A 26,823-nucleotide genomic window follows, 5' to 3' on the forward strand; every position below is an offset into this window, starting at 1 on the left:
AACAGTTTTAGGGATGAAAACAAATTATTGGCCTATGTAGTTAATACTAGAGTTAGTCACCTCTGTTATTTCATTTTTTTTTTCTTACATGTTAAAAGAGCAAAACAGTTTCATGTTTCTGCACTTAAATTGTGTACAGTCAGTTGAACAGACAATTTTAAGAATGAAAAAATGATTAAGAATAGTAATAACAACCCACAGAGTTAGTACCTTTGTTTGAAACCTCTGATTTTAAAATGTGTTTATTAAATGCTATATTTATAAATCAGTTTCATGTATGCACTTATAAATTGTAGAAACATTTAAAGAGCAGATCATAGAGAGACAAAAGCAATCATCAAAAATGTCTCTTATTATGTTCGTGGTGTTCAACCTTGACAAAGGCCCAAATCATTAAGTCAACACAAACATGCAAAAATGTTATATGGTGATTAAAGTAACAAGTATAAACTATGTAACAAAATCAATTCTTTCTAACACTGGATATCTCAGAAGTCACCTTCTGTCGCAGTGAGAAACTGTACACTCCTTAGCCTACATCAGTGTGTTTGCTGCTTCTTCAAAAACCTGATATTCTAAACAGAGCGCTATTTGAAGAGCACTTTCTTTTTGCTTTTGTGTCTCTACATAAACTCGTAAAAAACAGAAAGGAAAGATGTATTTGTGTTGTTATCACTTTTACATGGATTTAGTAAAGAAAAGTCAAGGCCAAGTCGATGAGCAGCTGCTATCACCATGATCAATCTGTGATGTTTGGAGTCTCCCTGAACAAAAGCTCAACAACCTGAGAGACAAACATGAGTTCAGTGTGAAGAGGAAAAGCTCCAGTATCTCCTACTTTAACAATCAGCCTCGATCTCTATAAGACCAGTTAGTTTGGAGCATTTTTAGGGAAAGAGAAAACACAAGTTGTCCGACTTTCAGACTGAGTGGACGAGCTGCTGCTTGCTTGAGTCTCTACGGTTCTCATGTGTGCTTTAAGGACAGCCTCCCGCTCAGGATTTATCAACTCTACACCCAGAGAATCCTCCTCACGTCTCCTGTTGCGTTCACTGAACTGAGTAAACTATGGCAGAAGTAGCTCCAGCTCCCGCCGCTGCTCCGGCCAAAGCGACCAAGAAGAAGAGCAGCAAGCCGGCCAAGAGCGGCCCCAGCGTGGGCGAGCTCATCCTCAAAGCCGTGGCTGCCTCCAAGGAGCGGAGCGGCGTGTCGCTGGCTGCTCTCAAGAAGGCTCTGGCTGCCGGAGGATACGATGTGGACAAGAACAAGGCCCGCGTCAAGACCGCTGTCAAGAGCCTTGTGGCAAAGGGAACTCTGGTCCAGACCAAGGGAACCGGGGCCTCCGGATCCTTCAAGATGAACAAGAAGGTGGTAGAGAAGAAGGTCAAGAAGCCCGCAAAGAAAGCTGCTCCTAAAACCAAGAAGCCAGCAGCCAAGAAAGCAGCAGCTGCCAAGAAGCCCAAGGCCGCTAAGAAGGCAGCGACCCCGAAGAAGGCCAAGAAACCCGCAGCGGCCAAGAAAGCTGCAACAAAGAGCCCCAAGATGGCCGCTAAGAGTCCCAAGAAGACTAAGGCCGCCAAGAGCCCCAAGAAGGCTGTGAAGAAGGCCCCTGCAGCCAAGAAAGCCCCCGCTAAGAAGGTGGCCAAGCCCAAAGCCAAGAAGACAGCAGCCAAGAAAAAGTGAGCTGTTATCATCTCAATGGCCAATTAAAAAAACAAAACGGCTCTTTTAAGAGCCACACACCTGTCACACTGAATGAGTATGTTCCTGGTCAACGAGGTTGCCATGACTACACTGGCCTGGCTTGATGCAGCTAGTGTCTGCAGGAGACGCAGTCTGCAGACCTCGTCTGAAACTTTATAAGTGGTAATAAAATAATGTAATAATAGTGACTTATTCTTTCTTTTCTTTTTTTTGGATTTTATTTTATTTCTTTAGTTTTACCTGCAGTATGACAGAGTATGGCAGAGAAGAGATGCGTCAAATGGCTACGACTTATCCAGGAAATGTCATAATCAGGCCCTTAGTGTCTAATAGGATTGACTGCTGAGTCTTGGGCAGAGCAGCAAGCACCAATCAAGTGAGGAAAAAGCTGAACACATTAAACAGCAAAATGTCAAACCAGTGTGTTTCTGTAAAACACAAAATCGTGGTTTGTTCATTTGGAAATTGAAATTATATCTGGATAGGCATGACAACGTGAGCCACAATTTCATAATGACTCGTGTGGGATTGGACCAAACAGGCGTCTTTCAAATCAAGTGATCGGTTATTTGCCTGACCTGGGGACATAATGAGTACAGCGCCTTTTTTTTTTATTGGCACATTGAACATTTCGTGGACAGCATTCACACTAGAACTATGTTTGACTTTTATTTATATAACTATTTCGAAAGATCACAAGTCACTGGAATACAGCACAACACTCTCTTTATTTTGTGCCACCTTTCTTCCTTCGGTGAGATTCAGGAATATGATCGCTTTAGATATGAGTGGGTGGCTCTTAAAAGAGCCGTTGGGTGGTGTTGTTAGCAGAGCTGTTTACTTGGAGCTGGTGTACTTGGTCACAGCCTTGGTGCCCTCGGACACGGCGTGCTTGGCCAGCTCACCGGGCAGCAGCAGGCGGACGGCGGTCTGGATCTCCCGCGACGTGATGGTGGAGCGCTTGTTGTAGTGAGCCAGACGAGAGGCCTCACCGGCGATGCGCTCGAAGATGTCGCTGACGAACGAGTTCATGATGCCCATAGCTTTGGACGAGATCCCGGTGTCGGGGTGGACCTGCTTCAGGACCTTGTAAACGTAGATGGCGTAGCTCTCTTTCCTGGACTTTCTCCTCTTCTTACCGCCCTTTGAGGCGGTTTTCGAGACGGCTTTCTTGGAGCCCTTCTTGGGCGCTTTCACTGGATCAGGCATGTTCGTAGAAGTTTCGGAGCAATATGAGCTAAGACGGCTGTGAGCGCCAATATTATAAGTCCTCCATGCAGATAAAGCTGTGTTACCGCCCGTGCAGGATTGGCTGGAACTCGCGTTTGACTGAGGCCTGGACGGGGGATTTGGGGCGGGTAGGCTTTCTCTGAAATCCTTGAGTGATTTCCGCTTTGTCGATGCGCCGTGCGCCAAATTTCTTTGTGTGTCCTGACAAAGTGTCTTCGTGTCCTGATTCTGGGTAAAAGCAGCACAGAAAATGATCTGAGACGATCCACAGTTAAAGATCCTGAAGAGGAAATCATCTCTACAGCAGCTCCATCAGACTGCTAGAATAAACAGAAAAGCTTGGGGATATTTTCTAAATGTACTTAATTTGTGTTGTGTGAAGATGTTATTGCAGTTTTGTTTTCTTTTTTTAATCATAAAGAAAAAATACATTTTGTCATTCGGGTTATTTTTATATGGCTCTGTCTCCCCTTTGCTTTAATGACTTCTGACATCCAGAGAAAAAGACAAAGCTCCAAATTCTAACTTCTTTTCTCATTAAAAAAGGGTAATGCAAACTGTTTTCCTATCCTTGTTGCCCAGATCCTTGTTCCTACTTTTTCAGTTGGGATCTAATGTTGGGCAAAGATTTCTCTACTGATGGGTTTTCACTCACATGAGCACACTCTCAGTGTTTGCTGGTGAAAACAAATATAATAAAATAATGTAATCAACACTGGTGTCCGGGTATATGTGTCAGACCCCATGACACACATCAACAGTAAATGGGGCATTCTACTGAAAGTGTCCAAATTGCTGTCCCCTGACATACAAAAAAGGAAACAAAAATGTGTTCAATTATATATGGTTGTAAATGTCTTTTTTATAAAATATTAAAACAAAACATTAAATTGAGATAGAGATGAACTAAAAATATAAATAATAATGAAAAAAAAACAAAACATTTTTTATTTTTAGGATAGGATATCCAAAAAAGAAAAAATAGGATACTATCCATCGGGAAGAGGCTGTCCCCTGGCCAGACCTCTAAAATTTAATTCATGTAAACAAAACCAAAAACACGTTTTATTTCATTTATTTATTTATTTTTGAACTGTGGTTAAACAGATATGTGTGATTAACTCTAAAAATGAGTTTAAAGATTTAGATCTATTGTGGGAACAAAATTTAAATTGCTTTAAATATGCTAAAAAATATCGTTACCCAGATTTATGCCACAGTCGAAACACATCAGTTTGAATTTACTGTTGTTTTTAAGTCTGGATTATAGCCGCACCCCTAAATCTTAGAGAGGGAAGCACTCTGAAGTCCTGCACCTATTGGATGCATGGTTAATTGCTGATATCTATCATTTTATGACATCAAAGTTTGTTTTAATTTGGGTAAAAATCTTGGGATTTTTATCGACACATTGTGCTTTTCTGCGAGAACAAATCTTCAAATTATGCTTACTAGCCATGTGCTTGTGAGCATACTGTAGTAATTCAAAGAATTAGCTAAATATGTCACAACCCAAACAGTCATGATCCAAACATCTGATAATGTCTCAGTCATGACACAGTGGTTTGGGTTGTGACAAAATAGAATGATTAGTAGTTAAACCCCAACATTTTAAAATGTATGATCTGAATAATCATGTCAATACTCTCTTTGTTGCAAGTTAACATATCTAAGACAATAATTCATGTATTTAAAGTCCTGTTTCCTATTTGAAATTGTAGAGCTCAGAGAAAGATGGCAAAACAGAATGCAAAAAGTGGAACTAAAAGGTTGAGAGAATTCAGACAAAGAGTGAGGGATGACCCAGTGGAATATGACAGATATTTGAAAAGGGAAAGAGAAAGAAAAGTAGAAAGTCTATCAGTGTATCTGACAGGGAAAGAAGAAAGAAGAGACGAGAACAGAGGGAAAGACAGCAAAAACACAGTGATGTGAAGATAAGAAAAAAAGAGGTGGACAAGACTTTTTTCCAGGGCTTCTAGCCCAGCCACTTCTTCCAGTGACACCAGCAGCTAGGCCTGCAAAGAAAAGGAAAAGTTCGCACATGCACGAGCACAGAAAAATTTAAAGGCTAGATTAGAAGATTTTAGAGATGCAGTGCACAGGAGACATGTAGAAAAAGAGATTGCAGAGGTTAAGGAGTCTTCAAGCATAGATGATTCCCCCAAAACCAAATGAAAAATAGATACAAGTCTGCAAGCAACAAAGACAGACATGGAATCAGGGGTGTTCACTTAAACAGATTGTTGAGAAAATACAGACCTGTTTCTTGCTTTGAAAATAATGGTGGTGTCTCCCATCGCAAAATTGTGTGTGTCCATTCCACCTCACTGTAAAAATCGGTATTGCCCTTCAACTAGTTATTTCTCTTCAAATATTACATTTGTTTATTGATAATTTAAAAAAAAAGGGTTTGTGATTTTGTCACCACAGGCATGGCCAACATTTAAGGATCGCAACCTTGACAACTGGGTACAGGTCACAACCAAACAGTGTAGTCAGGACAGAAACAAGATGTGTTTTGAAATAATAAAGCATAACGAGTTATAAACTCATTTATTAACATGCTAATTTGTTAGCTTTATGTTCTGTCTTGTGAAATATTAACTTTGAAAACAATTGGATAAAGATTAGACATTTTACATAGAAGTATTGCATTCTATTTCTGAAGAATTGTAACAAGTACATTTTTTAAAAGAAAATATTCATATTTTTGGGGTTGTGAAAAATGGCCCTAAAAATATAAACAGGTTTATTGATAAACATTAGACAACATCAAGATTAACTGTCCTTAAGATAAGTGACCTTTAAATATGGTCAATATATATATATATATATATATATATATATATATATATATATATATATATATATATATATATATATATATATAGGGAGAAATATGGGAACTGAAACATACACAAATTACACGTGTGTAAAATGTAGAATTTTTGTAAATGTTTATTAATGTGCAGTGTCCCTCCGAAACAAAGGAAATGAATGAATAATACAATCAAAAGCCCCAATTCTGACACTTTAGGTAGGATGCACCATACACATAGCCTACCTGCAATCAAGGGTGAAAACACATTTTGGTCACGAGCTTTTAATAGTTGTAATGCAACCCTGAAAATTGACTCCCCTTCTATCTCTTATTGCAATGGACCCTTTTTTTTTTTTTTTGTCCCTGCACTCATCATGTGGTCTGAGCACGAGGCATTACTCCAGTACCATGTTGCAAGACACCACGGTGTAAACTGCCAAACACTTGGTGGATAACCGGAAGATAAAATTATTATGCTGTGCAGAGAATTCAGCTCAGTCGTAGTGGTTGGTGGCTCTTAAAAGAGCCTTTGTGTTGTTAGCAGTCAGGTATGAGACATTACTTCTTGGCGGCCTTCTCGGTCTTCTTGGGCAGCAGGACAGCCTGGATGTTGGGCAGCACGCCGCCCTGAGCGATGGTCACTCCGCCCAGCAGCTTGTTGAGCTCCTCGTCGTTGCGCACAGCCAGCTGCAGGTGACGGGGGATGATACGGGTCTTCTTGTTGTCACGAGCGGCGTTTCCAGCCAACTCCAGGATCTCAGCGGTCAGGTACTCCAGCACAGCCGCCAGGTAGACGGGGGCACCGGCTCCAACACGCTGAGCATAGTTTCCTTTCCGCAGCAGCCTGTGGACACGACCCACGGGGAACTGGAGCCCGGCACGGGATGAACGGGTCTTGGCCTTAGCTCTGGCTTTGCCGCCGGTTTTGCCTCTTCCACTCATGATTAATCTTTCGTGAGTCTGGACTCAGAGAAGTGATGTCCCCGTTGTCTCCAAGCCCCCCTGATATAGGCTGAGAGCGCGCGCATTTCCCCGGCGCACCAAGCAGTAAAGAGGCTTGGGGCAGAGCAGCAGAGGGCGGCCCGAGCTCAGCTCCGCTCCACCATGCTCTCCAATAAGCAGCGGAGCCTTAGCGGGGGCTCTGTCCCCCTCCTCTGCGGGGCTGAGCTCCAGGAGCGGCCTCTCACCAATCAGCAGCCGGAGCTCTCAAGCAGCGTCACCGTTTCACAGCCGCTCCTCCGCTTTAAGAGCAGCAAGGCTCCGCTATGCTTCATATATTTCTCCAAGTCAGAGAAAGAAGACATCATGGCAAGAACCAAGCAGACCGCTCGTAAATCCACTGGAGGCAAAGCCCCCAGGAAGCAGCTGGCCACCAAGGCTGCCCGGAAGAGCGCCCCGGCCACCGGCGGCGTCAAGAAGCCTCACCGTTACAGGCCCGGGACCGTGGCTCTCCGGGAGATCCGCCGCTACCAGAAATCCACCGAGCTGCTCATCCGCAAGCTGCCCTTCCAGCGCCTGGTCCGAGAAATCGCTCAGGACTTCAAGACCGACCTGCGCTTCCAGAGCTCTGCTGTCATGGCTCTGCAGGAGGCCAGCGAGGCTTACCTGGTGGGGCTGTTCGAGGACACCAACCTGTGCGCCATCCACGCCAAGAGAGTCACCATCATGCCCAAAGACATCCAGCTGGCCCGCCGCATCCGTGGAGAGAGAGCTTAGACTGTCTGCAGCTCAATAACAACAACAACACAAAGGCTCTTTTAAGAGCCACCACACCAACAAAAGAGCCCAATCCCGCAGAAAATGGAAATCAAACGGAAGTCTCTAAAAGACATTTTAAATGCAACAAACAACTTTAAAGAAATTTCGGCATCGTGAAAAACTATGATTCAGGCCTACTTATATTTTATTTTCACTAAATGTTAAATCAAAGGTATTAACTCCAACGCTGAAGAAACAGTTTATACAGGTTAAGGAGGCAGAAAAGAGCTCTCCTCCACACGTCCTAAGCACCGCTCCACGAAACAGCCCAATGCTGCCACACAGTGGTGCTTTGTAACTCCTGCAATGAGTCTTCAATTTCTAATTGAAAACGATGAATACAGCAGAAATGTTTCTTCAATAACTGAAGTGTTTTATGTTCTAACGAGGTTTTGTCCAAGGAGCAGTAAATACTTTCTAAGCCACAGAAATAAATCCTGTGTTGACTTACCAAAGAGACCATCCTTCCTATGTGGCTCACACACCTGCTGTTGCTTTCACTGACTGTAGACTTTGAACTGTTGAAAAACATCAAGCAAGGAGTCAGATACACCATGAAATGTTTGCTTCAGTTTTGACTGGAGAAGGGATTCCTGTTTATCTTAGCTGTTAAAACTGCTTCATGATGTTTGTGTTTCTCTCATTCATTTACATCACACAGTAACTTATGCATGGTGTTGAGTTGACATTAACAGCGGAAACCAGTGTTTTGTTACCTGTTTGTTTTTGTGATTTCCCTTTGTTCACAGAAAGTTTTCTCTTCACTCCCTCTGTGTCCTCTTCCTCTGGGAGTGTGGTGTTGCTGTCCCTGTCCGAGGTGCTGAACAACAAGAGATAAAACCTGCTGTCAATTGTATTAAAGCTCTTCAAAGAACCACCTCATTTACCCCACGGCAGAGATGATTACTACTCTGTGAGGATGTTTTCACTAAGTGTTTCCACACATTGACCTGCAGCAGGCCACCCACTGGAACAGTTAAACAACATTTCTATATATCATATACTATATCATTATGTACTATATTCTTGAATCACTCATACCCCAGCACGTTAATATTTCTTTAAATGGTTTAAACATGTGGGGGTTTTATGTCTCTTGAGCACTAATACACTTAAATGTGTTTGTTCATGATAAATTTTCTCCTTAAAAAATCTTTAGTTAATATATTTTCCTATGGGAAATGTTAATACACTTAAATGTGTATTGGAAGAAAAAAAAAAAGCAGCAGGTCAGAAACGCTTTGGGCTGTGTTACACCTCCTGCAGCAGAGCGCTTCATAAATATGTGGTTGAAGAGACTTGGACAGGTTGCACTGTGGTGAAGAAGATACAGTGTGAAATATTTCAGTGGGAACAGGACTAATAAGATGCTATTTTTTCTAGGTGAGGCTATGAGCAAAAGAAAAAAGGTGTGTTTCATTTGCTGAATGATTATGTTTCTCCTGTAAGAGCCTCAGTATTCAGTGTGTGCTGTAACAGGTTGGCCTAGTAGAGTGAGCTCTTTGTCGTGATTGATGATCCAGTTGTTAAGTCCTATGGCATTTGTGACGTCTCACCCATTTCCGGGTTGTTGTGGAAATTTTCCTGTTTCTGGTGATGAATGAAATAGAGACTTCTGCCGGCCAGCAAGGTTTTATTTTCCTTTGCAAAGAAAAAAGTCAGTCAACACGCAAGCGGTCAAAGTGAAGAAAGACCTCAAACATAGTTTGAGCTACACATTTATGCTTGAGAGAAACGCCCCAAAAGGTCCTGTTCACACCCTTCTGTCTGCTCCCAGAATCCACATTGAGATCAGGCCTAGAAGTTGAGCAGAAAGGTGTAAAAATAAAAGGCCAGGAAGCTTACTGACTAAAGGGTCAACATGAATTCTGTGGATGGAGCGCTCAAAATGAATTCTGGCACTTGAGATCCACTTGTTGTGATTAACTTCCTGTTGAGTGAACTGTCCATTGACAAGAAAAGAGGAGATATTTAATAAAACTCCTTCTGGCAAGATATCTCTAATTATGAAGCCCTTGTCTGCCATCACCATATCACCTGGCTGTAGATTAGTGCTGCAGGATTTGGGGAAAAGGTGCGATTGGCGATTAGGTGGACAATATTGCGATAGTGCTTTTGCTTGCGATTTAATAAACGTGTCTTGTCACATATTTACAAGTTACTTGTATGCTATTTTACCATGTAAACCTGAACTGTCCTCATTAATTCCCATGAGTGTGATCACAAAGTTAATTTTAAATGTTAAAAAATGTTTTTTGTCTGACGTAATATAAGGCAGTTGGTTCTATTGTTTTGTGGTTTTTATGATTATTCAGTCCTCTGTACAATGGAAACAGTTTAACCGTCTTCACAAGAGGAAAAGTTAGTGATTAACTGCTCAAAGAAGTTTTAAAAATCGCTCCAGGAAGAGCTCTCTGAACAATTCAAACCTCAATATTGAGCTTGAGCTGAAATAATTCCTGGTTTTGAATGCTCCAGTGACACAAACAACCTAAAATCAACATATCTCCACATTATATGAGCATCCACCATTGGCTACATTAAACAAAATATATATATAATTCTGAAGACCTTCTCAGAGCCACCCACCAGTTCCACCAAGAGTTTCCTGTTTCATTAATCGAACAAATAGAAAAAGAAAATTCTTGATGAGGAAGTTGTGCTGTAACACGTTATTGAGGTGGGTAGAGATAAAGAATGGCAAATCCAATGATTGTTTCTCTACTGTTTGCTATCCATCATTGAGTGTGTATAATTGGGTTTTAATCAATCTTGTGATCATAATCATCAAAACCACGCAAAAAAAAAAAAAAACACTTTAACATTAAGTGTTTTTTGATGGTCTTATTTTGTTAGATACTCGTACCACCCTGCTGTCTCTAAATCACACATCCTCTCACTCGCAGATCTTTCTAACAGATGTGTGTATGAGGCTGTAGTAAGGGAAAGATCTGAATATTTGGGAACTAAATCGTTACCAAGAAATTTCTTCACCAATGTGTTTTTAAAGGTGTCTTATAACATGTACTAAAAGTTTGAAATTCAACTCCTTTGGGAAACCTCTCAAAAAACTTCTCAAAGTTGGGGTACTGATAACTGATTTTCAAAAATTCAAAAGTGCTTAAATTGGACTTAAGTAACTTGTGAACGGTCAAACAAGTGGTTTTTCATTATTCTGAGTTGATTGCTATCATTTATTTTTCACCACAACCATTCCTTAGTGGAAAAAATGACATACCCACCTTTGCATTTACATATGAAGTTGCATTTATTTCAATTAGTAGCACAATAATTAGAGCAAATACTTATCCATGCTCTGAAATGCTTTAGGTGTCGATGTGAGTCATCATCAAAACCATCATGAATGGCATTCTTGCAGATAATGCCTTTACAGACTATACAAGCTAAGATGCACTTGACGCCTTTGTGCAGCTGCATCGCCGGTTACTGCAAGAAGAATTGCATTTGCAGCTTGTGAACTGGAGTAGCTCTTCAGGAGCTATGGGGTCTAGAGTGGGAACTGGCTCATAACCATGAACACCTAGGGCTCTAATTTCATAGACCAGGTGCAAGCGCAGGTACACCTGCCCTGTGCTGGCCTTCGCTGTGTGGACAGGGCATGACCGGCGCACTTTGCAAGTTTCCTGCAGTGCCAAGAGAGGCGCAGAGGAGCGCAGAGGTGCGCGTCCACGCCTCCACGCCTCCAGAAAGGGAGGAGAAAAGCCATGAGTGGGTTTAACACAGCCGAGCGCTGTTTCCACCAATCAAATGAGCGCCTCTCCTAGCCTCTAAATGTGCTGCAGCCGAGGCAAACGTCTGATTGGTCTGACTGATCCTAGACACCGCAGAAAAGTGTGCTGGAATGACCCGGTAGTGGAGACGGTCAGAGCTGCTGTCCCTGCAGCAGGAGAATGGACAGCGGGGCACATTGGAGGACACGAAACGCGTCACCGTGTGGGCCAGCTCCCAGGACAGATTTAATCTGTTCCTTTGTCATTAATAGGAGGAAAAAATGAAGAGACAGTTACACAGCTGGCTTCTAATCTGCAAATCTGCAAAAGAAAGCACTTCAGGTTTGTTTCAGACCTTTTAGTATACAAATATTTCATTATGATATATTGTTATTATTATTATTATTATTATTATTATTATTATTATTATTATTATTTATAATATTATTATTACCTGTCAAACAGAGTTGTTTTCCCATGGCCAGCGATAGCAGAAACCGTATCACACCCAGTGAAGGCATGAGAAAAGATCAGCTAGCGTCTCTGTTTTTCAGAGTCTTCGCTGCAGCTTTGCTGACTCTTTCTCTGCCTTTGATGCTTTAGCTGACTTCTTCGTGACCTCGACAAACTTGTTGTACAAATCATTTTGACACTTTTGTTAGGGATGTCCCGATATTACATTTTCACGTCTGATACGTTACCAATACAGCAGCATTGAGTATTGGCCGATACCAATATTAATCTGATACGATATCAGCATTAAACATGAATACTTTTATTACTTATTTTGTAGTATGTCTGTCATGTTAGAAAAGGCTTGATTAAGTGATATTATTCAAACAAAGAACAGTAGTCAGCAACAGTAGGTATGAGGAAAAACTGACCCATTTATTATCAACCAATGGGTAACAGAAACTGCTCATATCGGAGATTTTAGATGCATTCCGATACGTTACTGATACTTGTTTTTTTGCTGATATCGGACCGATATCCAATATCAATATCGGATTGGGCACCTCTACTTTTTGTGGTACCTAAGTCTTCCTTCTTGGTCATACCCCTGCATAAGCTCCAAAATCCTAGCATTTCCAACTGCTTCTACATGTTTCAAAAAAGTAGAGTAGCCTTTAGGAGTTCCTTGTATAAGCCTCTCAGCTGGTGTATCTGGGCCTCCACAGATGAAACGATAAAGCAGAGCTGGAGTAACCTCTTCATCCATAGTACTGCAATTATAGCCTAATCTTAGACTATCAAAGCATGCAAAGTAAAATGAAAATATAGATTTAATATTTTGTAATATCAATATGTCTCAGTAACACCAAATATTACTGAAAACATCAAAATATAACTCAAACATGAAACACATTCTTACAAAATATATATGAAAGTCAAATAACTAATAGAATGCACACGTTACATTTGTGAAGATAAGGAAACAAACAACATCACTTACTTCTAAGGAACGCATTAAAAAAATGCTGATAATACTTATCGGATGTTAAAGCAGTAGATATTTTGTCTGTCCATGATCAACAGGGAAAAAGGACCCAAATGACTTCAGCATGTCTGGTGCTAATGTTAACTTGAATGTCAACCAACTACAGCAATCACTATTGAACAGAAACTAGGCCTATTTACCATTAAAAAAAAATGCTGTTTTTTAATTTAAGTGTACCCTGCAGGGTATGTGTGAGTGGGGGTTATTGGGAGTTTTTTCACTAGGGAGTTGCCTTGCTGAAAAATAATTGTTTGCAATGAGTTCAGAATCATGAAAAATCCCTAGTTTGACCCTTCACAGGTCACTTAAGTCCAATTTAAGCACTTTTGAATTTTTGAAAATCGGTTATCAGTACTCCAACTTTGAGAAGTTTTTTGAGAGGTTTCCCACAGGAGTTGAACTTCAAACTTTTAGTACATGACACCTTTAGAAACACATAGGTGAAGAAATTTCTTGGTAACAATTTAGTTCCTAGATTTGTCAAATATCGGATAAAATGCCCTTACTACTGTGATTCTACTCTGTTTTCACCATCTTGCTGTTTGTACGTTTTAAAGTCGACTGATGAGTCGGTTGTAAATGCGGACGACTTGTAGTGTGGTCGTCTCTGCTCATCTTGATCAGGGCAAAAGCAGCAGAAGAGAAACTGATTCAGCAGAGGGCGCTGATCTACCAGAAACATCGAAATCCACATGAACGAAAGAAAGGAGGGAGGAAGAGGAAAGGCGCTGCCTTGGAGCTCTGGCACGTCCTCATGCAGTGTTCAAAGCTGTGAGCAGTCTGTCTCAGCTTCATATCGTGTGCCGCATCTGACTAACGAAAATGAGTGGAAGAGGAAAGGGAGGAAAAGGACTCGGTAAAGGAGGCGCTAAGCGTCACCGTAAAGTCCTCCGTGATAACATCCAGGGCATCACCAAGCCCGCTATCCGCCGTCTGGCTCGTCGTGGCGGAGTCAAGCGGATCTCCGGTCTGATCTACGAGGAGACCCGCGGGGTGCTCAAGGTCTTCCTGGAGAACGTGATCCGTGACGCCGTCACCTACACCGAGCACGCCAAGAGAAAGACCGTGACCGCCATGGACGTGGTTTACGCTCTGAAGAGACAGGGACGCACTCTGTACGGATTCGGAGGTTAAACCATCGACACCTCTCAACTCAGAAAACCAAAGGCCCTTTTCAGGGCCACCCACTTTATTCCATGAAGAGCAGAATTCTTCATTTTGAAGTATTGTCTTCGATTGTTCAATGAGGTTTTGCACAGACAAGAAGACTGGTGTACAAGAAGAAGTGATGTTCGCAGCAATGAACAGTTCTGCACTACTAGAAGTGTTGTGTTTTTTTTTTTTTTTTTAAATCTCTATTCTTAAAGAAGAGCGGGCTCTCACAGCTCCTGAGCTCTGCACCTAAAATGGTACAGTTTGTAGCCTCATGGTTTTACATAGCCTGGTAGATATGACTGGTGATTTGATTAACCCTGTTTCATTCAGTGTTTCTCAAAGAAGTCCCCTACTTTCCCCAGGAAATTTGTGCTGCAATTGCTACTTTTGTGGTAAAATTAAATCTCTTCACACTAAGCACAGAAATAGACACCTGCTGGTTCAGGTGCTTGTTTGCAGGTGTCTCTTTAATTTGCATTAAGCAACATTACATGCTGTCCTCCTCACAGGTGCCTTCTCTCCCTGAGTGGAGACAAGACCCCTAGTGTCCCCTTCGTTGCTACTCGTCTGGGTACAATACTGTATCCTCACAAGCACTGCTGTCATGCCTCAATAAAAACGAAAGTACCAGGAGCAAGGCTGAGTGACTGAGTAAGAGCTGAGCAACCAAAGGAAGAAAGTGTGGGGCCAGCTCTCACACACTGGGAGTCAGCTGTTCTGGAGAAAGCTGCTGTGAGAGCTGCATCTTCTTAGCATGACACAACACCAGGGTCAGTAATTAGTCCTTGGTGTATATGTTTTATTTATATATTTATTGTAAAATATTTAGGAAATTATTTCTAAACTTATGTGTTACACTTTTTTTTTCTTTCTATTTGTCTTTGGGCCATTTTACCTTTGTACCTGCTACAAAAGCTGCTTCAATCGTCTTGCAGCACCTGTATTGTTGTTCAGGGATAGCAGTTCAGCTCTTCTTGAATAAAAGCCTGAGGACTGTTCTGCTTTATTGTTATCTATAGATCATTCACAAAGGTGTCAGATGAAAAAGTCTGAAGTTCAAGATGGATACATTTAGTAGCGAGGCAGCAAACTTCAAGCTTATACAAGTGTTGTGACAAAACATTGCCGCTAAGATATCTGTGTCCCTTTGATATTCAGTTTTAAATTTAAATACAAATTTAAATACAAAATACTGTTTTTTTTCCTTTTTGAATTAAAAACAAATAAATGAAAAATAGTGTTTTTCAATGTCCCATTTGTTAACATAGATCACATAACGTAACCTACGATGATCAGACAAATTAAATAACATAGTATATATATATATATATATATATATATATATATATATATATATATATATATATATATATATATATATATATATATATATATATATATATATATATATATATACATATAACTGTGGCCATTTTATTGAATGCTAATATAAACCTTTATAAAGTTCAGATCTGGACAAAAGACACAGTTTTCTGTTTTTAGTCTTTTATTTGTTTGATCCACAAGTGAAAGAAATTCAGACCAGGATACCTGAAAACCACTGAAACAAAGTAGTTATAAACAACTTAAAATATGAAATTGATAATATTTTTGTTCAAGTGCTGAAAGAGACAATTGTGGGGTGAAATAAAAATGAATCATAAAGTTGATAACTCTTTTTATTGAATGCTTGAAATATGGAATACATTTTGCCAAAATTTGTGAGACCATTTCTGGACCAGTTCAGAGTTGAAAGGGGACACACCATGCGTATCCCTGATTTAATACGTACATATAATCTAATAAATTTGAAAACAAGACCTTACACCCCCTGAATTAAAAAAAAATGACATATTGTATTTTTTGCTATTGTGGGGCAATGGAGGACCTAAATGAATTGTACTGAGGACAGAAATGCTTTACAGGCATCCTAGTCTGGCATAGTGAAAAGGAGAAACAAGCATGATATGTCCACTTTAAAGAAAGAAAATCATTAAAAACGTCACTTACTTTGTCCATGATGTTCTGCCTTAACAAAGGTCCAGTTAAAGAAGTGAACACAAACATACATTATACATTGAATCAATTATTTCTTACCCTGAGTGTCCAAAGAGTCACCTTCAATCACTGTGAGAAACTGTACAGTCCTCATCCTACATCTGTGTGTTTGCTGCTTCCTCAAAACGTGATATTCTAAACAAACAACGACCAGTAGATGACCTTTCTGCTGTTGTGTCTCTACATAAACTTGTAAATAACAGAAAAGGCGGAGGTATTTGAGTTGTGATGCGTTTTACATGAATTTATTAAAGAAAAGAGAAGGACAAGTCGATGAGCAGCTGCTATCACCATGATCAATCTGTGATGTTTGGAGTCTCCCTGAACAAAAGCTCAACAACCTGAGAGACAAACATGAGTTCAGTGTGAAGAGGAAAAGCTCCAGTATCTCCTACTTTAACAATCAGCCTCGATCTCTCCAACAACATTTTGTTTGGAGCATTTTTAGGGAAAGAGAAAACACAAGTTGTCCGACTTTCAGACTGGGTGGACGAGCTGCTGCTTGCTTGAGTCTCTACGGTTCTCATGTGTGCTTTAAGGACAGCCTCCCGCTCAGGATTTATCAACTCTACACCCAGAGAATCCTCCTCGCGTCTCCTGTTGCGTTCACTGAACTGAGTAAACTATGGCAGAAGTAGCTCCAGCTCCCGCCGCTGCTCCGGCCAAAGCGGCCAAGAAGAAGAGCAGCAAGCCGGCCAAGAGCGGCCCCAGCGTGGGCGAGCTCATCCTCAAAGCCGTGGCTGCCTCCAAGGAGCGGAGCGGCGTGTCGCTGGCTGCTCTCAAGAAGGCTCTGGCTGCCGGAGGATACGATGTGGACAAGAACAAGGCCCGCGTCAAGACCGCTGTCAAGAGCCTTGTGGCAAAGGGAACTCTGGTCCAGACCAAGGGAACTGGGGCCTCCGGATCCTTTAAGATGAACAAGAAGGTGGCAGAGAAGAAGGTCAAGAAGCCCGCAAAGAAAGCCGCTCCTAAAGCCAAGAAGCCTGCAGCCAAGAAAGCAGCAGCTGCCAAGAAGCCCAAGGCCGCTAAGAAGGCAGCGACCCCGAAGAAGGCCAAGAAACCCGCAGCGGCCAAGAAAGCTGCAACAAAGAGCCCCAAGAAGGCCGCTAAGAGTCCCAAAAAGACCAAGCCCGCTAAGAGCCCCAAGAAGGCCGCGAAGAAGGCCCCTGCAGCCAAGAAAGCCCCCGCTAAAAAGGTGGCCAAGCCCAAAGCCAAGAAGACAGCAGCCAAGAAGAAGTGAGCTGTTATCATCTTAGCATCTAATTAAGAAACAAAACGGCTCTTTTAAGAGCCATACACCTCTCACTAAATGAGTATTCCTGCTCAGCACAGGTTGCCATGTCCGCTTTTTTCTCGCTCAATGCAGCTCCCAACCCTAACCCTTTTTGTTTGTGTTTTGCATTAGTCTGTTGAAGAAGTGAGTCTCAATGGGTGTGGATTATAAATAAGCGATAATGTCCAAAGAGATCGTACTGCAGATAGAGAGTGACTGATACTGGAAATGTCATCATCAGACGCTTGGTGTCAGCGGCCACTGATTACTTAAGAACACAGCAGCAACAAGTATTAATCTGAACTAGGTCATGACTGAGATCATTTTCCAGGGGCTATGTGAATCACAATCATGATTTTATTACAACTCAGCAAGGTTGCCATGTCCGCGCTTTTCCCGCCCAATCCAGCTCCTTTCTTAACATTTGATTTCTGTGTGGGCTGAGTGGATGTTTGGGCTTGGATTCAGTATTAATAATACAAATGAATATCAACATCGATTTTCCTTTTTCTTATTATTTATTTATTTTAAAACTATCAACTTGATGAATCTATTATCAGGTAGGATAGTGTAAATGTAAAAAAAAAAAAGTGATTATTTAGTGCAGTGTTTCTCAAATCCGGTCCTGGGCCCCCCTGCCCTGCATGTTTTAGATGTTACCCTACTCCAGCACACCTGATTCAGATGAATGGCTCGTTATCAGGCTGGAGCAGAGCTTGATGACGGGCTGATCATTTGAATAAAATTAAAATTAGAGGGATTAATCTGGTTCACGCAGAAAAAGACTGCATATGTTCTACACCTTTATTTGAACTTTGAAGTTTTCAGGAATGACTAAGAAATGTGAGCAGTGAAGACTGATCTACATCAGATATATGTGACAATAGTTAACTCAGCTTGGTTTTGAGCACGCTGCTCGGATTAGATCCTCATTGAAGGTGTAATAGAGCAGAGTTCAGCCCTGAGGAGCAAACTGTGCTATGCTAATGTGGCCTTCATTTATGGGATATCACCATAATGAGTAGTTGTCATAATGAACTGATACGAACCCGGATGTAAGCTCCAAATCCACACAAATCCGGATGACCTCACTGAGCGTTTACTCATAAGAGGTCGTAGGAAATTAAAAGCATCGTCAATCGATCAATACTATGGGTACATGTATGACAAGTTGACTCATATTTATTAATTTCATTGGTGAAAGGATCTCTTTAGATGTGAGTGGGTGGCTCTTAAAAGAGCCGTTGGGTGGTGTTGTCAGCAGAGCTGTTTACTTGGAGCTGGTGTACTTGGTCACAGCCTTGGTGCCCTCGGACACGGCGTGCTTGGCCAGCTCACCGGGCAGCAGCAGGCGGACGGCGGTCTGGATCTCCCGCGACGTGATGGTGGAGCGCTTGTTGTAGTGAGCCAGACGAGAGGCCTCACCGGCGATGCGCTCGAAGATGTCGCTGACGAACGAGTTCATGATGCCCATAGCTTTGGACGAGATCCCGGTGTCGGGGTGGACCTGCTTCAGGACCTTGTAGACGTAGATGGCGTAGCTCTCCTTCCTGGTCCTCCTCCTCTTCTTGCCGCTCTTGGTGGCTTTCGACACGGCTTTCTTGGAGCCCTTTTTGGGCGCTTTCACTGTCTCAGGCATATTTGCTAGCTGCTCACTCGGACTACGAGAAGCTTCCGCCGGGGGCGCTTCTTTAAAGGCTCCTCCATGCAGATAAAGCCGTGCTGCAGCTCATTGAGGATTGGCTGGGACTGGGGTTTGGACTGGGGTCCGAACTGAGGGGGGAGGTTTCGGCTTTGTCTCAAATTTTTGCGCGGTTCCCGCTTCATAAATGCGCCGTGCGCCAAACTTCTTTGTGCGTCCTGACAAAGTGATTTGTCTTCGTGTCCTGATTCTGAGTAAAAGCAGGACAGAGAATGATAAGAAGAGTTTGAAAAAAGGAAAAGCAAGTTTTCAGCAGCTGCAGCAGACTTTTAGAAAGCACAGAAGGCTTTGGAGATCATTTTCCTCCTGTGATAAAAGCTTTGTTCAGTTTGTCAGATTATTATCTGGTCTGATTTATTTGAGATTTATCACTCCAACATACAGCTCCAAATTCTTACTAATAATCAGGGTATACTTTTCCCCAGCGTTGAGCACACATTCTGAAAAACACAAGCACTTAAACATCCAAAATTATGGAATTATTTCTGTGCCATCAGGGTTTGAATGTGAATTTCTAACACTGCTTTATTTTTCAGCATCAAAATCAGACTTTGTACATTTTTTTTAAAAACACTTCATATTTCTAGCACCTATTATTTTGTCTTACTTTGATTCGGTTTCAATGTTGAAAAACTTCGAATTGATTAAGCAGTTGGTTTTAAATCCTGAATCAGATGTGTTCTGTTATAAAACTGATTATCTGTTTTTTTTTTTTTTTTTTTTTTTTTTTTTCAGTTTTCCCCCAGGTATGAACTTTATATTAAAGCCTGTCTTTAGTATATTTTCTACAAAAGTATGACACAGTGTTTAAGGGACACTGAGATTACAACAAATATTAAAAGTTTTCATATTGTAGTTTCATATGACAGAGTGTATTTCGAATTGAATATTAAAGCTATATAGAAATAAAATTAAAAAACTAAAAGCAACATTGGTCCAAACTCTGGAAGCATCCATGGTAATGTGTAGATAATCATTTTCAGATGAATGATGATGAAGAAGAAAATGTTTATCCATCCTCTAGTTTCCAAAGCCACACTCAGGATTATTACACTGTGGCACTACAGTTACTCATTGTTCTCAGATCAAACAAAAACTTTAAGGTCCCTTAATGTTTAGGGAACATCAGGCTTTGTTAGGTTTCAGTGTAAACAAGAGGAACGTCTCTAAAGGTTAGATCCTGATTTGGTTCTAACCTTTAGATCACCACAGGCTGACGTTCTCCTTAGGTTCTGTGTTACTAGAGTCAGTGTAAAAGAAAATCATGTCTCAAAATATTCAGTTTTTAAAAGTTTTATGAAACTTCAAACTCCAAAAAATACAGCATTAAAAATCATCTTAACCTTCCTCCTGTGTTAGTTTTCTGTTACCATCCCCGGTGTTAACGGGTCGGTTTCCACCCGTGTCTTAAATCAGCTTTAAAATACAAAACAAAAACTTATCATCAGTTCTTTCCTCATCTCTTGCTTACCTTGTTAGGCTCCCATATCCATGAACATGTTGTGTTTAATATTTTTGTTGTGGGCCTCTGGGCTCATTTTTTACAAGTATACCTCCTGATTTCAATTTAAAAAAAAAAAGAAAAAGAAAAATTAACCTTAAGAGAATCATATGAATGAATGAAAGGATGTTGTGTTCCCTGAATATTACTAAGGGGTATAGAACACATCTCTGTAATCAATTTGCCTGATTTATTTTTTCATTTTAAAATAATTAACTATTGTCATGGGTTGAAAATGAGCCATAACACCATAGATGTTACATCTATGGTGTTATGGCTCATTTTCAACCCATAACAACATAGATGTTGAAAAAACAACAAAAAACGTCAGCAATAGGACTTTCATATGAACATGTTGAAACACGGAACACATCATAACACAAAATATTAATTTAGAAGTTGAAACAAATAAAAACCAATAAAACCATTAGAAATCATTTATTACTTTGCATGTTGAGGTACCAAACTCCAAAAGATCCTACATTTTTTGTCTTGCAAAGTTCAACAGGAGCAGCCTCAGCACAAGTGACCTCCTCATCAGACTCAGATGTGTCTGTGTCTTCTGGCTGCTACTCTATATGCTCCTCTTCCTCAGAAACTTGCTCCTCTGCATCGCTATGCTGATCTGTGTCTTCTTCCTCATTTTCTCCAAAAATAGAATCTAGAGTTTCACGCACCATGACCCTTCTTTTCATTTTTGTATGCTGCAAATTGGGGATGTGCCCTCTGCAAGTCAAATGAGTGAAGTGACCTGACATGGTGGACATGCCATCTTTGTTGGTTTTGTTTTTTTCTTGCATCAATACTGGACAAATGAGCATTGCCTGAAGCTCACATGATTGGGAGAGGAGGTGGCTCTAAGTGTGTTAGCTGACAGTACACTTAGGATTTCTATTTTGGCTCTAAAAATTGCTTTGTAATCTCATTTTTATAACCGGGTCAAAACCGACCCTAACACTACAAAGGATATCATTTCAACCAGAGCATTTTATAATGTAGTGAAAAAAATGTTTTTTGTTGAATTTTGTTGAAATCAAGGTTCCTGACAAAGTCAAAAAGCCCTGATGCAATAAAAATAATTTAAGTGATTCTTTTATGCATTTAAAAACTAAAACGGGTCGGCGGCGACCCTAACACAAGAGGAAGGGTAAAAGATTCAGTGTTTAAAAAAAGGGTCATATGAAGCAACATCTTTTAGTGATGATGGCGTCAGCTGATCACCTCTGGATCATCTGTCAGTCAGCTCTAACAGCTGTTTGTGTGTCTGAACATGTGCACTGTAATAACCCAAACATTAACAACAGTAACAGAGCTTTGTCTGTGTTTTTAACCTGCTTAAAAAAACTTTCACCTGAAGAAAACCTGCTCTCTGTTTATTTTGTGACCTGAAGAAGCACAGGGATGACTTCACCAGTAAAATGCATCATTATAAGATTATTTGTTTACTATTTAGTCTTTAAGTAGCCCTTTGATGCTCCTCATGGGTCCAAAGTGACTGAACTGAACTTTATGTGCAATATCTTTGCAATTACTCATTTCTTTTTTAATCGGTGTTTGAGGAATTTCTCTGTGAAGTTTTTATTTATTTGTTTATTTTCAAACATAATTCTTACTTCTTTTCGTTTTTCTGTTCTTAATTTTTGAATAAAAATACTTTTTGAACCACTTCCCTTTCATTGCACAACATGGGTCCAAAATGACCCGAGTGCTTCTGTGCTATTTCTTTGAAGTAAGTGTGTTTTTTATTTGCTATGCCATGTAATTAGTATGTACTTTTTTTCTTTTTCTTTTTTTTGCCCGGCACCAACCATCTTTTTTTAGATAGATTCTTTTCCATAGGTCCAAAACATCCCAAATAAATTTACAATGGAATTTAGTGGGAACCTTTGAAATTTGTATGTTTTCTTTTTAGGAACATTATTAGATCAATTCAAAATGTATGAAACCGAATTAGCCGCAGATCAGTGATCAGTGTAGGTCTATTAATCTCAATGGATTACTTATGAGTTTGTCTGACTGCATTCTTCAGTGAAGCCCTGACTCTCTGGTACTCTGGGTAGGAAATTGTCTCTCTGGTGGAGGTGGGTGGCTCTTAAAAGAGCCTTTGTGTTGTTAGCAGTCAGGTATGGGACTTTACTTCTTGGCGGCCTTCTCGGTCTTCTTGGGCAGCAGGACAGCCTGGATGTTGGGCAGCACGCCGCCCTGAGCGATGGTCACTCCGCCCAGCAGCTTGTTGAGCTCCTCGTCGTTGCGCACAGCCAGCTGCAGGTGACGGGGGATGATACGGGTCTTCTTGTTGTCACGAGCGGCGTTTCCGGCCAACTCCAGGATCTCAGCGGTCAGGTACTCCAGCACAGCCGCCAGGTAGACGGGGGCACCGGCTCCAACACGCTGAGCATAGTTTCCTTTACGCAGCAGCCTGTGGACACGACCCACGGGGAACTGGAGCCCGGCACGGGATGAACGGGTCTTAGCCTTAGCTCTGGCTTTGCCGCCGGTTTTGCCTCTTCCACTCATGCTTAGTCTTTCGTGAGTCTGGACTCAGAGAAGTAATGTCCCCTTCGTCTCAAAGTCCCCCTGATATAGGCTGAGAGCGCGCGCATTTCCCCGGCGCACCAAGCAGTAAAGAGGCTTGGAGCAGAGCCTGAGGCGGGGGCTCTGTCCCCCTCCTCTGCGGGGCTGAGCTCCAGGAGCGGCCTCTCACCAATCAGCAGCCGGAGGTCTCAAGCAGCGTCACCGTTTCACAGCCGCTCCTCCGCTTTAAGAGCAGCAAGGCTCCGCTCAGCTTCATATATTTCTCCAAGTCAGAGAAAGAAGACAGCATGGCAAGAACCAAGCAGACCGCTCGGAAATCCACCGGAGGCAAAGCTCCCAGGAAGCAGCTGGCCACCAAGGCTGCCCGGAAGAGCGCCCCGGCCACCGGCGGCGTCAAGAAGCCTCACCGTTACAGGCCCGGGACCGTGGCTCTCCGGGAGATCCGCCGCTACCAGAAATCCACCGAGCTGCTCATCCGCAAGCTGCCCTTCCAGCGCCTGGTCCGAGAAATCGCTCAGGACTTCAAGACCGACCTGCGCTTCCAGAGCTCTGCTGTCATGGCTCTGCAGGAGGCCAGCGAGGCTTACCTGGTGGGGCTGTTCGAGGACACCAACCTGTGCGCCATCCACGCCAAGAGAGTCACCATCATGCCCAAAGACATCCAGCTGGCCCGCCGCATCCGTGGAGAGAGAGCTTAAACTGTCTGCAGCTCAATAACAATAACAACAACACAAAGGCTCTTTTAAGAGCCACCACACCAACAAGAGAGCCCAATCCTGCTGAAAATATCAATCAAACGGAATTGTCACAAAGACATTCAAAATGCAACAAAAAAATCATTGAACAATTTCAGCATCGTGAACTACTATGGTCAACTAATAATGAACTCTAACCCATTTTCACTTAATGTTAAATCAAAGGTATTAACTCCAACGCTGAACAAACAGTTAATACAGGTAAAGGAGGCAGAAAAGAGCTCTCCTCCACACGTCCTAAGCACCGCTCCACGAAACAGCCCAATGCTGCCACACAGTGGTGCTTTGTAACTCCTGCAATGAGTCTTCAATTTCTAATTGAAAACTATGACTACAGCAGAAATGTTTCTGCAATAACTGAATTGTTTTATGTTCTAATGAGGTTTTGTCCAAGAAGCAGTAAATACTTTCTAAGCCACAGAAAAAGAAAAATCCTGTGGTAACTTAAGAAGGAGACCATCGTTTTTATGTGGCTCACACACCTGCTGTTGCTTTTACTGACTGTAGACTATGAACTGTTGTAAAATTTCAAGCAAGGAGTCAGATACACCATGAAATGTTTGCTTCAGTTTTGACTGGAGAAGGAAATCCTGTTTTATCTTAGCTGTTAAAACAGCTTCAAAATGTTTGTGTGTCTCTCTTTGTTTACATCGGTCACACAGTAACTTATGCGTGGTGTTGAGTTGACATTAACAGCGGAAACCGGTGATTCTTTACCTGTTGTTTTTTGTTATTTCCCTTTGTTCACAGAAAGTTTTCTCTTCACTCCCTCTGTGTCCTCTTCCTCTGGGAGTGTGGTGTTGCTGTCGCTGTCTGAGGTGCTGAACAACAACATGTAAAACTGTTTTGTCAGTCATATCAAAGCTCTTCAAAGAGCCACCTCATTTACCCCACGGCAGATATGATCACAAAGTGTTTCCACACATTGACCTGCAGCAGGCCACCCACTGGATCTGTTAAACAACTATATTCTTGAATTACTCATACCCCAGCACAATGATAAATGACTCATCAGATTTTTCTCTCCTCTTATCTATGTTAGTATTTCTATAAACCGTTTAAAAATGTGGGGGTTTTATGTCTCTTGAGCACTAATACACTTAAATGTATTCTTTGTTGATGAATTTTCTCCTTAACAAATCTGTAATTAATATATTTTCCTATGGGAAATGTTAATACACTTAAATGTGTATTAGAAAAAAAGAAAGCAGCAGGTCAGAAATGCTTTGGGCTGTTTTACACCTCCTGCAGCAGAGCTCTTTGGCTCTTCTATGGTGAGCGCTTCACAGTGGAAAATGTTTATTCCCTTCATTATAAATATGTGGTTGAAGAAACTTGGACAGATTGCACTGTGGTGAAGAAGATACAGTGTGACATATTTCAGTGGAAACAGGATTAATAAGATGCTATTTTCTAGGTAAAGCTATGAGCTAAAGAGAAAAGGTGTGTATCATTTGCTGAATGATTATGTTTCTCTTCTAAGAGCCTCTGTATTCAGTGTGTGCTGTAACAGGTTGGCCTAGTAGAGTGAGCTCTTTGTCGTGTTTGATGACTGTCATGATGCACCTTGTGTTCACCTGGTCAAGGCTGAGTAAATGTTTTAGTGAGGATGTCATCATTCTTTTTACACAGATAACGTTTCATTAATTGGATTGGGATGAATACCCCCTTTCATTTTAGCACCACACAGAGAGCTGAGATCATTTTTTAGAAGTTTAACCCCGCCTCATTACCCACTTTACAAAGAAGTGCTCAATACGTCATACTTAAGTCAATAGTAAATAAAGGAACTTTTACTTCTGCTGGAGTACAGTCACAGAGCTACTTCTACTCCCACTCTTAAACTTGAAGAGAGTATCTGTCCACAGTCTTCACAAACTCTGCAGGAACACACACTGAGTGTATCTGTGTGAGAGACTGCCTACAGTCTGAACACATACTGTATTTGACTTGCTGATTGTAAAAATCAAACTGATAGAGGATACAATTTTGACCTTTTTTTTTTTTTAAGGTCTCATACACTGAACTCTTTCAGCATATTTCTCTGTTATTTTTTTCATTGGGTTAAAGTCAGTGAGGACTGTTTATGTTTTATTGCAGTTGTTCTGCTGCTTCAGTCCAAAGTCTAGAGCTGCCCCGTTCTCCTTCAAAAACACTTCAGAGTGAAGATGAACTCAGAGAGTTTGGACTACATGTGAAAGATCAGAGTGCTGGAAACCTCCTGCTGTCACTTCCATATTTTTTCTCTCTCTGCTTGTTTCCTGTTTGAAACTGCTGCTTCATTTCACCTTCACTGCTCCACTTCCAGCAGATCATTTCCACCCCTGGTAAAGTAAAGTAACACACACTGTTTAACATGTCTGATCATCTGTTAAACTGACCTGAGAACAGTTCAGATGGTAGTGAGAGAGAAGTGCTGTTTTTTGTGGCTGAAATGGTGGATCAGATGAATGAAGAAACAAGAAGATATGTAGTACTTTAATTAAACTGTGTACAGGACCCAGGATGAGGTCAAACCACATGTTGTCTCTGTGATTAGTGTGACTTGTCACATATTTACATGATACTTGTATGCTATTTTACCAGGTAAACCTGAACTGTCCTTATAAATTCCCATGAGTATGATCACAAGGTAAATTTAAAAAAATTACAAAATGTTTTTTTTTACTGATGTAATACAACATGCCTTTATAAGGCAGTTGGTTTTATTGTTTTATGATCATCTTCTCTGAACAATGGAAACATTTTGACTCTTTTCACAAGTTAGGGATAAACCGCTCAAAGAAGTTGTAAAATCACTCCAGGAAGAGCTCTCTGAACAATTCAAACCTTACTATTGAGTTTAAGCTGAAATAAGTCTTGATTTTGAATATTGAGTTTTAAAAACACAGTGAGAGCTCAATCTAAAATCAACATATCTCCTTACTGTATGAACATCCACCTTAGGTTACATAAAACAAATGGTGCCCATTAAAAATGTATGTAGGCCGTGGTACATTAGACTACTGAAACTACTTTAAAAAAGGGGATGATTAAACTTTACACCATATATTTTTACTTCACCACAGGTTAGGAATCACTGTGCTATGCTGATCACAG

General features: G+C 41.2%; 10 protein-coding genes across 10 annotated transcripts in view; 5 read left to right on the plus strand and 5 right to left on the minus strand.

The window, feature by feature from the left end:
• The window catches only part of LOC141810945 (NLR family CARD domain-containing protein 3-like), a 482,659-nt gene that overhangs the window by 338,803 nt on the left and 117,033 nt on the right, over positions 1-26,823 (minus strand). The gene's annotated exons all lie outside the window — the stretch shown is intronic.
• Positions 1,069-1,683, plus strand: LOC141806036 (histone H1-like). The gene has a single exon (XM_074691264.1). It carries the CDS (start codon positions 1,069-1,071, stop codon positions 1,681-1,683), a length of 615 nt encoding a protein of 204 aa, XP_074547365.1.
• On the minus strand, positions 2,542-2,919 carry LOC141806953 (histone H2B-like). Its single transcript, XM_074692692.1, has one exon. It carries the CDS (start codon positions 2,911-2,913, stop codon positions 2,542-2,544), a length of 372 nt encoding a protein of 123 aa, XP_074548793.1. The 5' UTR covers positions 2,914-2,919.
• LOC141806370 (histone H2A) lies at positions 6,317-6,713 on the minus strand. Its single transcript, XM_074691858.1, has one exon. It carries the CDS (start codon positions 6,698-6,700, stop codon positions 6,317-6,319), a length of 384 nt encoding a protein of 127 aa, XP_074547959.1. The 5' UTR covers positions 6,701-6,713.
• Positions 7,064-7,474, plus strand: LOC141806295 (histone H3). Its single transcript, XM_074691732.1, has one exon. It carries the CDS (start codon positions 7,064-7,066, stop codon positions 7,472-7,474), a length of 411 nt encoding a protein of 136 aa, XP_074547833.1.
• On the plus strand, positions 13,568-13,935 carry LOC141806905 (histone H4). Its single transcript, XM_074692619.1, has one exon. It carries the CDS (start codon positions 13,568-13,570, stop codon positions 13,877-13,879), a length of 312 nt encoding a protein of 103 aa, XP_074548720.1. The 3' UTR covers positions 13,880-13,935.
• LOC141805991 (histone H1-like) lies at positions 16,577-17,198 on the plus strand. The gene has a single exon (XM_074691225.1). It carries the CDS (start codon positions 16,584-16,586, stop codon positions 17,196-17,198), a length of 615 nt encoding a protein of 204 aa, XP_074547326.1. The 5' UTR covers positions 16,577-16,583.
• On the minus strand, positions 18,413-18,873 carry LOC141806615 (histone H2B 1/2-like). Its single transcript, XM_074692226.1, has one exon. The coding sequence runs from the start codon at positions 18,868-18,870 to the stop codon at positions 18,502-18,504; it is 369 nt and encodes a 122-aa protein (XP_074548327.1). The 5' UTR covers positions 18,871-18,873; the 3' UTR covers positions 18,413-18,501.
• Positions 22,568-22,957, minus strand: LOC141806426 (histone H2A). The gene has a single exon (XM_074691959.1). The coding sequence runs from the start codon at positions 22,949-22,951 to the stop codon at positions 22,568-22,570; it is 384 nt and encodes a 127-aa protein (XP_074548060.1). The 5' UTR covers positions 22,952-22,957.
• Positions 23,257-23,667, plus strand: LOC141806247 (histone H3). Its single transcript, XM_074691641.1, has one exon. It carries the CDS (start codon positions 23,257-23,259, stop codon positions 23,665-23,667), a length of 411 nt encoding a protein of 136 aa, XP_074547742.1.

The sequence above is a fragment of the Halichoeres trimaculatus genome, unplaced genomic scaffold (assembly GCF_033239565.1).
Source record: "Halichoeres trimaculatus isolate MK-OKI-2021-1 unplaced genomic scaffold, fHalTri1.1 fHalTri1_scaffold_2, whole genome shotgun sequence".
NCBI classification, from domain to species: Eukaryota; Metazoa; Chordata; class Actinopteri; order Labriformes; family Labridae; genus Halichoeres; species Halichoeres trimaculatus.

Excerpts from the sequence above, each read along its gene's own strand:
- LOC141806036 (XM_074691264.1), top strand. The coding sequence starts at position 1,069 with ATGGCAGAAGTAGCTCCAGCTCCCGCCGCTGCTCCGGCCAAAGCGACC.
- LOC141806953 (XM_074692692.1), bottom strand. The coding sequence starts at position 2,913 with ATGCCTGATCCAGTGAAAGCGCCCAAGAAGGGCTCCAAGAAAGCCGTC.
- LOC141806370 (XM_074691858.1), bottom strand. The coding sequence starts at position 6,700 with ATGAGTGGAAGAGGCAAAACCGGCGGCAAAGCCAGAGCTAAGGCCAAG.
- LOC141806295 (XM_074691732.1), top strand. The coding sequence starts at position 7,064 with ATGGCAAGAACCAAGCAGACCGCTCGTAAATCCACTGGAGGCAAAGCC.
- LOC141806905 (XM_074692619.1), top strand. The coding sequence starts at position 13,568 with ATGAGTGGAAGAGGAAAGGGAGGAAAAGGACTCGGTAAAGGAGGCGCT.
- LOC141805991 (XM_074691225.1), top strand. The coding sequence starts at position 16,584 with ATGGCAGAAGTAGCTCCAGCTCCCGCCGCTGCTCCGGCCAAAGCGGCC.
- LOC141806615 (XM_074692226.1), bottom strand. The coding sequence starts at position 18,870 with ATGCCTGAGACAGTGAAAGCGCCCAAAAAGGGCTCCAAGAAAGCCGTG.
- LOC141806426 (XM_074691959.1), bottom strand. The coding sequence starts at position 22,951 with ATGAGTGGAAGAGGCAAAACCGGCGGCAAAGCCAGAGCTAAGGCTAAG.
- LOC141806247 (XM_074691641.1), top strand. The coding sequence starts at position 23,257 with ATGGCAAGAACCAAGCAGACCGCTCGGAAATCCACCGGAGGCAAAGCT.